The 13,011-nt window shown below is 42.7% G+C and overlaps 1 protein-coding gene across 1 annotated transcript; it reads left to right on the forward strand.

The window, feature by feature from the left end:
* The first annotated feature begins 4,257 nt into the window (after positions 1-4,257).
* On the forward strand, positions 4,258-9,482 carry LOC124047682 (PR domain zinc finger protein 12-like). The gene is made up of 6 exons (XM_046367991.1): positions 4,258-4,262; positions 5,472-5,575; positions 7,572-7,762; positions 7,921-8,076; positions 8,358-8,469; positions 8,739-9,482. Exons 1-6 carry the CDS (start codon positions 4,258-4,260, stop codon positions 9,173-9,175), a joined length of 1,005 nt encoding a protein of 334 aa, XP_046223947.1. The 3' UTR covers positions 9,176-9,482.
* Positions 9,483-13,011: the final 3,529 nt, after the last annotated feature.

A 13,011-nucleotide genomic window follows, 5' to 3' on the forward strand; every position in this document is an offset into this window, starting at 1 on the left:
TTTGCCATTTCTCAAAGAAATATTCCTTCTGCAAGCCTCTCTTGTGGTTGAAGTATACCATCGTTATTAGTTACTGTAGGTCATGTTAAGCTCAATACATGGTAAAAAAATGTTTTTAAATCTTAGTCTCTCCGTTATCTCCTTGGCATTGGGACTCTAGAAACAAGACACTTTTGATAAAGCTTCAACCGGAAGTGACTTTTCATAGGTTAAGAAAGCATTTTCACTAACCCATTTCCTAACCTTAACCCAATTCTCCTAACCTGCTGTGTTAGTTATCCTAACCTTCTACAAGAAAGGCACTTTCTGTCGCAGTGGCTTGTTTCTAGGGCTTCTCTTGACAAAACATATGTTGAAAGACAAAATGTGCCAAGTTCATATGTCCAGAAGATGCATGGTCATATAAAGGCAGTATTTTTACTGAACTGTAAGGAAGAGGAGCTTACCAAATTACTGTTACTATATATGCCATGATTGAATTAATTCACCAAACATTACCTGATGACAGAACTGGTAATTGTGTATCTCTTAGTTGTCATGTATTGAATACGTTTGAAACGGGGACTTAAAATGACCTCTTAATTTGGTTATTTAAACCCCCTCACTAAGTGAAAATACCATAAATTCTCATGTTTTCCCCCAAAGATGTTTGCTGTCAAAATCGGGTCTGATGACTGAAAAAGGTCCGATGGGATTGTTAATTTGAGTGCATGGATTTTGAAGGCACTGGGTTTATTGGCATTGAAATATCAGTTGGACTGGCTCAAGTCCACTGTCCATCACTTTATAGGTATTCGTTGTTCATAACATTCAAAATCGACAGCAGGCAAGCCATTAACATACAATGAACTACAAGTTCCTTAAGTGAGAGTGGCCAAAAATATGAATTTAGTAGGGCTGTGACCAGTATCACAGTTTTCAATAGGACAAATGTAAACACGAAGCAGACCGAACTATTTTTGGTCCTTTACACCTGTAGTATCTAGTGTATGCTATAGCTTGGAAAATCAATACAACTCTGGATGACTGTTTTCAACATTAGGGCTTTTGTCCTAAAGTTAAATCTGCTTCGTGTTTTGTTTCCTTGCCCGGATGACGAGTATCGTGACGCTGGTATCGCCCCGGCCCTAAAATGTAGCGCTATAGTAGGGAGTGTCTTCTAAGTGGATTTTTAAAATACAGATATACTAGTTTATTTTAGCCAAAATGGTTCCCATAAACCCAAAAGTTTTTTTTTTTTCTATTGGCTATTTTAAATCAATCCCAATGTCTGGGAAAGGGGGTTCATTGATGAGTTGTGCTGTTTAGCCCATTTTAATGCATCATCACTGCAAGGGATCTTGTTCCTTATGTGATAATGCGCTAAGGAGCTTTTGTGGACAGAGGAGCACATGCAATTTTTTTCAACCTGAGTGTCGGTTCTTCTATAGGCTCTTGTTGTTCATGAGATGTGATTGGAACAGCTTTTCACCTACCATTGCTTCCAGACAAGGAGAGGCAGAGCAAGGCTGGACAATTTTCAGGTATGGCAAAACACTTGAAGTGGAATTTTCCTGGAGTTGTCCCATACCTCAGGTTATTTCCTATAGCAAAGCTTAAGAAATCCCATTTAATAATGAAACTGGATAATACAGGTCTGTTGTGGTGCACTCAAGCCATTTTTACGCATAGACTGAGCGTATTCGTGAATTTTTTTCCTTCATAATGTTCCTTATTCTTTGCTCTAGTCCCCAGCTCTTGTGTTCCCTCCCTCTGGGGCCTGTCCATAAGGGTGTCGTGTCCCCAGTGCACCGTTGTTGAGCATCTTTGTCAGCCCACATCTTTGCACTCCGCAGGGGGCCTCTGCCATAGTGGACCCTGCTCGGCCTGCACCCCCCCCCCCCCCCTCCCCCATTGATACTGTGCAGCTGTTTCCAAATCCAGCCCTCGATTCGGATCGTCTTGCTTTTTAATATGACGCCCCTGCGGGACAGTCCCTGGCCTGGTGGTCGATTGCAAAGGCAGCAGAATTTAGTTGTTCTCCAGATCTCCACCGGACTGGGTTTGAGAGCTATGATTATGAATGGGGGGACCATTCAGTTTGAATAGGGTCTCTACACTGCTGTATATAAAAACTAATCCCTAGTATTATCACTAACTGTATATGCTGGGTTTTCGGTGTAGGCTGTGAGGGGCCATTCATATGAATGCGATGTGGACACTACATTGTCTATGTATTATGGCTCATTCAATGTTCACAATGTTGGTCCTGAATAACTGCCCTGTAGAGCAACAAATATTTTATTGAATAGGATTTATTGATTTGTTTATGCAGGGCTGTCCATAGAAAAAATGTATTCAATTACATATGGTGCAATCTCGGTTTTCACCGGTCTGAGTAAGTCAAAAGTGAGACAAATGATTTAATGAAATGCAAGCCTTTTATTATAGTTGATATAGTTTGTTAGGTCATTTAACAATACATGTGTTTTACTATGAGGGTTCTATCTGAGCAGGGTGTGTGTGGGGGAGGGTGTTTCGCTCTCTCTCTCACTCATGCATTCTCCCACATACATCTACATTCCTCCTCTTTGCCCCCCCCCACCCCCACCCAAGCTCCAGTTTCGTTAAGCAGGTGTACTGTTCCATTCCAGGTTAACAAGATGAGCTGTTCTACTGTATCCACCATGCTGGGATATCTACCTTAATCTATTTTTAATAGTCCCAAGGAGGAGCCCAGTCTGCCAGTCCCTCTCAGTTGAAGTTCTTCTGAGGTTGTAGTTAGTAGGAGGAATGATTCCGCGTTGAAACTGATGTCGATTTGTCTTCTGGTTGAGAATGTTTGTGTATGTCTAAGAGATTAGTGTTTTTAATATGATTTATTCGGCCCACTTTAGTGTTGATTGCTTGTAATATAGCATGGATGCATGGGTAACGGTTGTTGTATTCTGTAGGACTGTTTTAAGGAGAGGATGTCTGTAAAAAAAATGATTAAGACAGGAAACGCGCAGTCTTTTTCAGGGGTGAAAGCGTCGAAGTGAACTCAAATATTAAAGTAACATGTCATGTAAGATTTTTTTTAAATGTAGTCTGCAGCTATAGTTTGATTATTGAAGTAAAATTAGTCGTTTTAAATGGAATTTTAAAAACCCAATTAATCTCTGCCGTTATGAATCATTATCAATAACCTTCCTATACAGTGCATTTGAATATTGCACCCTTTTAAAAAAGCCGTTAAAAATATATATATATCGCAATTTAATGCAAAAGCATATAAGAGCCTTTTAATTTAGTTGTTGTAGGTTTACAAGATAAAACTGAAATCCTGAGCTCTATTTCATACAACTTCTTTGATATTTCGCCCTTCAAAATGTTTGCTAAATATTGGAAGGAAATCTATAGCCTATTGTTTAATTCATACACTTGAAATGAACAAATACTGGCATAAATAGTTTTTCAATATGGTTGAGCAGGCTGACTTTTGATGTGTCCATAGCTTTACCAGACAGAAAAATGAAAGGTTAATGCATAGATAAGCAAATAATCTAATCTATGCGTTACCCCATTTCAATGAATTAAATTCCTCTTTATAAAGAATGGTCACTATCCACTGGCCCTGCAAGCTGAAGACTCTTAGTGTAATAAATGCTGAAATGCATTACATGTAAATCAATCTGAGAACGAATCCTATTCAGAGAGGGGGGACATTCATTTGGGAAAGGGGACAAATGTAGGAAGGTGTCCCTCCTAAAAAGCAGCTGTTTCCACAATCTTTTTTTTGTGCCCGGTCACTCACCTTTTCACTATCTCTGCTTTCAAAACACCCCGTTCCATTTATAATCCATATATTTTCCAATCGAGTCCACATTCGCCAGAGCCAAACTTGCCCAGCTTTTCGGACCATCCCCTTATAGTTGTTGGGAAGAAAGGCGGAGTGCATGGGTGTCAAACTGTCCTCAAAACACCATGAACGATTGATTTGCAGCACTTTTCAGCCCCCTGACATTACTTGGAGAGGAACTGAATAGGAAACCCGCGAGCCGGGGAAGGAATAAAGATGTTCTCTGCTGGAAGAGAAGGAAAACTGCTAATTTACCCCCAGTCCATCAAGCCCAAAAAATAGAGGAAAAAACAGAACTGTGGCTATTGAGAAGAAAGGGGCTGTATATACTCATCTAAATGCTGTCACAATGTACTGAAGGGCTATGAACAGCCATGAATATTAAACCGCTTACTTCAACAAGGGATAGAGAAGTGAACCAGCTTTGCATTGGGACAATGCGGTAAAGCACGTTAAGCTTGTTTCTATTCTGTTATTCCCGCACTACAACTCCTTGGAAGAAATTGTTTATTGCCCACCACATGAATACAGAATGCATGAGAAAGAACGTTTGAGCAACTCCCAGACCCGATGACCTAATTTTGATGACAGACAAACGTTTAAACCAATTGTTGAACCAGTTTAAAGTTGACAGCGTTTTCATTCTGTTTAATAAACGTGGGACTCAAACCCCGAATTGTCCTACAGGCCATTTGAATGGAATAAGAAAACATGATTTTGACATGTTTAGCCGTATTTTATAGGATACCTTTGCTCTAGGTTATGATCTGTTATACATATTTCAATTGTATTAATATGCACTAACATAGAAATGTTGATTTTATATGTCGATTTGTGTATTCGACTCAATCTAGTGCTAAACTGGCGACGAGATTGTTTTTTTTGGAATGAGTTTTATGGAAGGCGGTGTTGAACATCTCTAATGAAGAAAGAAAATCGTATCTGGTTGGTGTGTGAAAGGTGTTGAATAATTGTCAGTGACTTAAACAAAATGTGTGATACTCCCCTAATTGTTTTTTGTTCGTTGAGGCCTATTTTTACCATCGGATGCGCACAAAAACGTGCATGTGGGCAGTTAAGAGATAACCCATTAATTTTGCTGAGTAGCTTTGGCTACTTGTCCGTCTCTCCATTTCACCGACTCACTCACTCATTCAATTCTCTCTCTCTCTCTCTCTCTCTCTCTCTCTCTCTCTCTCTCTCTCTCTCTCTCTCTCTCTCTCTCTCTCTCTCTCTCTCTCTCTCTCTCTCTCTCTCTCTCTCTCTCTCTCTCTCTCTCTCTCTCTCTCTCTCTCTGAAAGGGGAGGGCCGCCTAATAGAAGGGTCTTTTCTTCTGCTGGGGCAGGTCTATACCACAAGGGGAGTGTTGTTAATAGCTAATCAAAGAGGGGTCAGACCAGCCACAGCCTACTGTATAAAGAGGACCCTCACTGCGAAAGGACGGAACCTTTTCCAACCAGCCGTCTCACGGGAGGGAATATCCACTGTACATGTAGAGGCTTTCATATCTGACACGGCTGGCAGTAGTTTGCGAGATGGGCTCGGTATTACCCGCAGAGGCTTTAGCCCTAAAGTCTGGATTTAAATGTCAGAGTCGGTCCTTATCTGATATTATCACCTCAGACATTCTGCACAGTTTCTTGTATGGAAGGTGGAGAAATGTGATCGGGGAGCATCTGATGGAGGATAGACAGAGTAGCATCAGTCCCAAGACAGCCTTCACAGCTGAGGTCCTCGCGCAGTCCTTCGCCGGAGGTAGGTTGCCCCTTTTGGAATTCTTCCAATAACACCAGCCACGAGCCCAGGCCTGTTGCAATGTTTAACATCCTAATATTTGGACATTTGTTTTTGTAGTAATAATACCAAATTGTGACAAATAATGAACTTTGAAATTGTACGTTTTATTTGACTATAACATTTACATTTGAGTAATTTAGCAGCCGTTCTTATCCAGAGCGACTTCATTCACTATAACATACAGTAGCTAGGTGGAACAACCACATATCACAGGCATAGCAAATAAGCCTACACTTGTCCTCAATAAAGAAGCTATCACCAAAGTCAGAGCTAGAGGGGAGGGGGGGGGGGGTGCAAATGTTGGTTCAGGGAAGTTTTTCTTTTATATGTATTTATTAGGGGTGGGGATTACTTAAGATCCCATTTTAAAGAGGTAGGGTTTCGGGTGCTTTCGGAAGATGGGCAGGGGCTCTGCTGTCCTAGCTTCAGGGGAAGCTGGTTCCAGCATTGGAGTGCCAGGGCAGAGAAGAACTTGGACTGGGCTGAGCGGGAGCTGCCCTCACGAGTCTTACCTAAAACAAAAATAGCCTAGATTTACTTTTTTATTTCACAACTTCTGTCTGTTATTAGCCTATGGCAAGAAAAGGACCCCCTTGACAATAATTTACTAAAAAGTGTTAAAATAGGCCTTTAGTTAGAATGTATTCCGCCAAATAACATTCGTCAGGTCTCATCATGCATGTTGTTGAGAGTGAACCAAAAAAGGTGGAACGTTCACTCCTCTGTTCTTCCCAAGGTCTCTGTGACTTTCTCATTAGGTCTACTGTTCTCCTGTATTTTCCTTTATTCGACCTTTTATTTCCACCCATTTAACGCATTAACTAATTTAGCGCTTTGAGACCTTGCATTTAGAAGCTTGTTAGGCGTGTAACTGTTGCTGACTGAAAGACGAAGGTTATTCAATTCATTTGGTTAACTTTGTGCTTGACCTGAGAAAGTTTCCACTTAAACCGAGGGGAGAGAAAGGTTCCCTTTCTTTGATGTCCTGGATTTTATCCGGCATTCATCAATCTCCCGGAAGTCTATTTTCCTCTTTTGGCAGCTATGGGGCTCCGGCACTTTTCACTTTCTGTCCCCAGATAATGCGCGGTGAAGGCTAAATCTATTGCCATTCATACCATGTCAACCATCTAATCGCCTTTCCATTTTTTTGTTTAAGAAATTCCTGGGTTTTTTAAACAAGTCCTCATTTAATTCAGCGCAAATGTATTGCTAGAAAGTTCTTAAAGGATAATGAATTTGGAATTAGCCGTTTCTTTCAGTTGGACATAATGAATATCGCATCTGATGCATGACCGATTGCTGGACCCTGAGCAATAGAATACCATTTAACCTCTATTCAGGCCGTCTTTTCGCAGTTTTAAATACATTTTATTTGATTCTGACGTTAAATAATCCCAAGAGTTTTATTTTTTTACGTTTTGAATGAGAATGATTTTTTTTTCTTATTTTCAACAAACTTCCAATTCGTCAATTTAATCGAATTAAACGGTGGATAAGAAGTTGCTTAATATTTCATGACCAAAATAAGATGCAATCTATTTGCAGTGTTGGCAAATACAAAATGTTAAACACCTAATTTATGAGAAGCATAAACATTATTTAAGACCACCCACTGTTTTAGATGTTCCAATTCATAAAGTTTTATCAAACGGTTATCAAAGCATCATATTAGGTTAATTTTTTTATTCGAAATATGTGTTATATATATATATATATATATATCTCAACCATTTTACTTTTTGGCCTTTATGTAAAGGACATACAATAATATTAGCACTAATGCACAATGTCTGACTTAAAACCACTCCTATCCTCAATGTATTTAAGGCAAATTGTTTAGCTTGGTTACTATTTCATACATTTCTCTTTCATGCATGGATGAATTGACGAATCTCACAACTTTGATGAATTGTACACAGAAGTAAAATAATCTATTTTCTCTTCCCTGCAGAGGTTCAGAAGCTCTCCAGCCTGGTGCTGCCCAGTGAGGTGATCATTGCCCAGAGCTCTATCCCTGGCGAGGGCCTGGGCATTTTCTCCAAGACCTGGATCAAGGCGGGCACAGAGATGGGTCCGTTCACTGGCAGGGTAATCTCCCCTGAGCACGTAGACCTGCTCAAGAACAACAACCTCATGTGGGAGGTGAGAATCAGCTGGGCAGCTATAGGGATTGATCTGCTTTCACAATTAGGCAGGAATAATGGAAGCAAGACAATAATGGATCTCTGTGTATGCCATGTACAAGAAGCTATATGTTAACATTGTACCAGACTCATAAGATTTTGCTGTTGTTCTTATAGGTGTTCAACGGGGACGGCACGGTGCGCTACTTCATTGATGCCAGCCAGGAGGACCATCGCAGCTGGATGACCTATATCAAGTGTGCACGCAACGAACAGGAGCAGAACCTGGAGGTGGTGCAGATCGGCAGCAGCATCTTCTACAGAGCTGCAGAGGTGAGAACCAAGCCAGATACTATTACTCCAAACTGACATGAAGCCTCTGGCATGTCAGCGTTTTATGTTGTTGCTGAAATAATGACAAGTTCTGCTGTTAAGCCCATTCGTTTGTAGGCCTTCATTGTTGGTGTCAAATCTATAGACTGACTGTAATTGAATTTTCCCTTGCCCATATAGAAGTAAGGGCAACCTATTGTCATCTACTGAACAGCGCAACCTTCTGGCGTTCCCGGTACTCCTGTTCAGTTTGAACATTTTCCTACTCTTGCTCTCTATAGACTATCCCCCCAGACCAGGAGCTGCTGGTGTGGTATGGAAACTCCCACAACACCTTCCTTGGTATTCCCGGCGTTCCCGGTACTGAGGAGCATCAGAGAAAGAGCCGGAATGGTGAGACCCTTGCCCCTCAGGCTACGGGGGGGGGGGGGGTGGATAAACTGGGCCTATTGAGTATTTAGAAAACCAGATAACAGGCTTCTTTATCTGTGGGGCCAGTGTTTATGGGCTCTGCTGCAGACAACATATTTACATCACTCTTATTTATTGCAAAGTACTGAAAATACACTGATTCTATCCCATGTTAAATTCAACATTACAAACGTCAGTCACATTAGTTTGTGAATCAAACAACTCAGTCTGCTTCTACTTTCCCCTGACAGAGGACTCTCACTCCTGTGACGGCTCTTCATCTTGCTCCCCCTCCTCCTCTTCTTCCTCGTCTGTGACCAGCCGCATGCGCTGCGTCATCTGCCACCGGGGCTTCAACTCTCGTAGCAACCTGCGCTCCCACATGCGCATCCACACCCTGGACAAGCCCTTTGTATGTCGCTTCTGCAACCGCCGCTTCAGCCAGTCGTCCACCCTGCGCAACCACGTGCGCCTGCACACCGGAGAGCGCCCCTACAAGTGCCATGTGTGCCAGAGCGCCTACTCCCAACTGGCAGGGCTACGGGCACACCAGAAGAGTGCCAGGCACAGACCAGGGGCGGCGGGCGCAGACACTGCCTCCCAAGTTTCACCTCCTCCCCCACCGATCAACAGCCTGACCCAACACCAGGTCCCCATGGTTCACCAAATCCCCACCATAGTGCTATGACAGCAGAGAGGAGAGAGAGACACTTGCTAATGCAAACTACACTTTACCCATGCACACCTGGGTCACAGGTTGCGCTCTCTCTCTCTCTTAGGGGACGGGCAGCCATTCGCTCGTGTGGCAGGCATTGCAATAACTTTGTGTTGGGCCAGAGAATATGACTGGGTTTATGCCTGGTGGGTTGAACTGATGGTACATTCTTAAATACTTTTTACTGGTTGCCTTATTTACAATCTAGTCTCCTTAGACTTACTGGATATTATGTTTGTAATTCTCGCAAAAAAGGTCTCATGTAGAGGGTCAACTGTTGGAGTCAACTGTTCTACTAGTGCCTGCACAAAGAACCTGAACAAATGACTGAATGTTGGTTTCAAGAGTATTTTGAGAGTAACTGTCAGTTTGTCTTTGTTTTTATACTCAAAACAGTATTGCAAGGATGCAGGAGACCAAAGGAAATTGTGATTTATTCAAGTCAATAATTCAATTGGTAAAGACAAGTACTCTGTATTTCAGATAATTATGTTTTACCATAACAAATTAAGATTTTGGGTGGTTCTGTCATGAATTCAACTTTACATCCTGTCAACTTAGCCCCACCAACTCAGGGAGACGGTTGCTTGAGTAGTAAAGTAGCAAAGGAGAATTCAAATGAAATATACAGTATGTAGAAATTGGAGAGCAGCAGTGTACATTCATTTCAGCCTTGTAAAAATTTGACACTGTGTAATAGACACTTTATTTCTGTATATTCATGTAAAGCATTGTTTAATTCTGAAATGTATGTGAATGTAAATACATATGCGCTTTCCTTATATTCTAAATAAATAATGATATTAACAAGTCTGCATTGTGGTCTTTACTTTTGACCTTTTGGTAGCCTACTATGAAGCCTCCTAACATGTTGGGAATGTTAATTAGCTGTGAAGGAAGCAATTAACCAACATTAAAAGCACACAAGCAGATACACTACATGACCAAAAGTATGTGGACACCTGCTTGTCGAACATCTCATTCCAAAATCATGGGCATGAATATGAAGTTGGTCCCCCTCCTTGCTGCTATAACAGCCACCACTCTTCTGGGAAGGCTTTCCACTAGATGTTGGAACATTGCTGAGGGGACTTGCTTCCATTCAGCCACATTAGGGATGTCAGACACTGATGTTGGGCAATTAGGCCTGGCTCACAGTCGGCGTTCCAATTCATCCCAAAGGTGTTTGATGGGGTTGAGGTCAGGGCTCTGTGCAAACCAGGCAAGTTCATCCAGACTGATCTCGACAAACCATTTCTGTAGGGACCTCCCTTTGCACGGGGGCATTGTCATGCGGTTTTCGACTGCTGCCGCACGTGCTGTCTCAAATTCTGAATGCTCAACTATGAAAAGCTGACCTTTTACACCCTCTACAACCACTGTGATTATTATTATTTGACCCTGCTGGTCATCCATGAACGTTTGAACATCTTGGCCATGTGCCGTTACAATCTCCACCCAGCACAGCCAGAAGAGGACTGGCCACCCCTCAGAGCCTGGTTCCTCTCGAGGGTTCTTTCTAGGTTTCTACCTTTCTAAGGAGTTTTTCCTCGCCACCGTGCTTCTACATCTTTATTGCTTGCTATTTAGGGTTTTAGGCTGTGTTTCTGTACAGCACTTTGTGATATCGGCTGATGTAAAAAGGGATTTAGAAAAATATTTGATTGATTGAAATAGGAAAGGGTCTTCCCCAAACTGTTGCTTCAAAGTTGGAAGCACATACTTGTCATTGTATGTTGTAGCATTAAGATTTCCCTTCACTTGAACTAAGGGGCCTAGCTGGAACTATGAAAAACAGCCCCAGACAATTATTCTTCCTCCACCAAACTTTACAGTTGGCACTATGCATTTGGGCAGGTAACATTCTCCTGGCATCCGCCAGACCCAGACTTGTCTGTCAGACTGCCAGATGGTAAAGCGTGATTCATCACTGCAGAGAACACGTTTCCACTGCTCCAGAGTCCAATGGCGTCTAGCTTTACACCACTCCAGCCAACGCTTGACATTGCGCAAGGTGATTTTAGGCTTGTGTGTGGCTGCTCGGCCATGGAAACCCATTTCATTGATCTCCTGGTGAACATTCATTATGCTGACAATTCCTCCAGAGGCAGTTTGGAACTCGGTAGTGAGTGTTGCAACCAAGGACAGATGATTTTTACGGTTCAGCATTAGGCGGTCCTGTTCTGTGAGCTTGTGTGGCCTACCACTTCGTGTCTGAGCCCTTGTTGCTTCTAGACATTTCCACTTCACAAAAACAGCACTTACAGTTGACCGGGCAGCTGTAGCAGGGCAGAAATTTTATGAACTGACTTGTTGGAATCCTATAACAGTGCCATGTTGAAAGTCACTGAGCTCTCCAGTAAGGCCATTCTACTGCCAATGTTTGTCTATGGAGATTGCATGGCTGCATGCTGGTGCTGCTGAAATAGCTGCACTATCCACTAATTTAACGGGATGTCCACATACTTTTCTATATACAGTGCATAATGGAGCAATAATAATATTAATTTGGGAGGACAGTAGCTCCTCCCCACTCCTCTGTGCGCCTCTTAGCGAGGCAGTGATTTTCATCTTCCTCCCTGGGTCTCCTGCGAGAGGCGGGGACTCCCTGTGGCCAGGTGTGTGTGTTGACTCCCTGGCAGTGTTGCGTCTCTGGTGAGGGGTGAATAAGACCTTATTCTCTACCTGGGCAATGTTAATTGTGATTTCCCTGTTCACATGTTGGAGGAACCTGTAGTGGAGGTTGCATGGACTGTGGAAGAGGTGCATCTTGAGGGAGGCAATTGTGGGGAGCCACATCCAGCAGTGGCCACACCGGCACATCTCAGCACCATCCTCCTGGCGGACCTGAAATGGGGGTGACTGTCTCCTTGTAGGTAGCTGGTCTTGAAGATGTGTGGTGTTTGGCCCCCGGCTGTGAAACATCTTACCACTGCCATCCAACTCGAACTTGAATGGTTCAGACCCTGAAGGTAACAGACATCAGTTGAAAAGCAATGTCCACACGAAGATGTTAACCACATTTTATGCTCTACATATAGGATCAGTCTAAAGTTTGGACACACCTAGTCATTCTTCAAAGTAGCCACCTTTTGCCTTGATGACAGCTTTGCACATTCTTGGCATTCTCTCAACAAGCTTCACCTGGAATGCTTTTCTACAATGTAGAACATTTTAAAAATAAAGAAAAACCCTTAAATGAGTAGGTGTCCAAACTTTTGACTGATTCTGTTTGGAGGTATGCTGGAGCCTTAGTCCCTGGAGGCCTTGTGGTTTTGGAATGTCCTGGAGTGGATGGCACTGGCCTGAACAAGAGCCCTTGGCCTGGGCTCAGGGCTCAAAGCGTCTCACAGAAGGAGTGCTGACCTAGGATCAGGTCTCCACCTCTCTATATATATGATTCATTGTGATTTAAAAGGCTAAACTGATCCAATATCAGCACTCCTACTCTGAGATGCTTTGTGGATACGGGCCCAGGACTCTCCCTGGGTCTCCACACTCCAGAGCTCCCAATTGCAGCTGGAGCCAAACTCCATCAAGAGGAAGAAACTGTTAGATAGTGCAAAGAAAGGCACAATATGATCACACCTAACAGCAATACTGAAATCCACAAGATAAGTACAAATAATACAGACAGAATATTCCAACGAAATAACAACACAGCAAAAAGACTAGAATTATCTGGGGTGTTCCCCATACTGGAGCCATGCTGAGGCATTGGGTCCAGTGTAGCTGTGACAGAAGTGCTGGAGACAGTAGCCTCAGGGAGGAGGCTGGCTGGGACAGAGGCTCCAGGGCAGCTGTGTTGG

This window comes from Oncorhynchus gorbuscha, linkage group LG11, assembly GCF_021184085.1.
Source record: "Oncorhynchus gorbuscha isolate QuinsamMale2020 ecotype Even-year linkage group LG11, OgorEven_v1.0, whole genome shotgun sequence".
NCBI classification, from domain to species: Eukaryota; Metazoa; Chordata; class Actinopteri; order Salmoniformes; family Salmonidae; genus Oncorhynchus; species Oncorhynchus gorbuscha.

Bases quoted from the DNA above. Each gene is read 5' to 3' on its own strand.
- LOC124047682 (XM_046367991.1), top strand. The intron at 7,763-7,920 runs GTGAGAATCAGC...TTGTTCTTATAG, and splicing joins ACAACAACCTCATGTGGGAG to GTGTTCAACGGGGACGGCAC. The intron at 8,470-8,738 runs GTGAGACCCTTG...TTCCCCTGACAG, and splicing joins TCAGAGAAAGAGCCGGAATG to AGGACTCTCACTCCTGTGAC.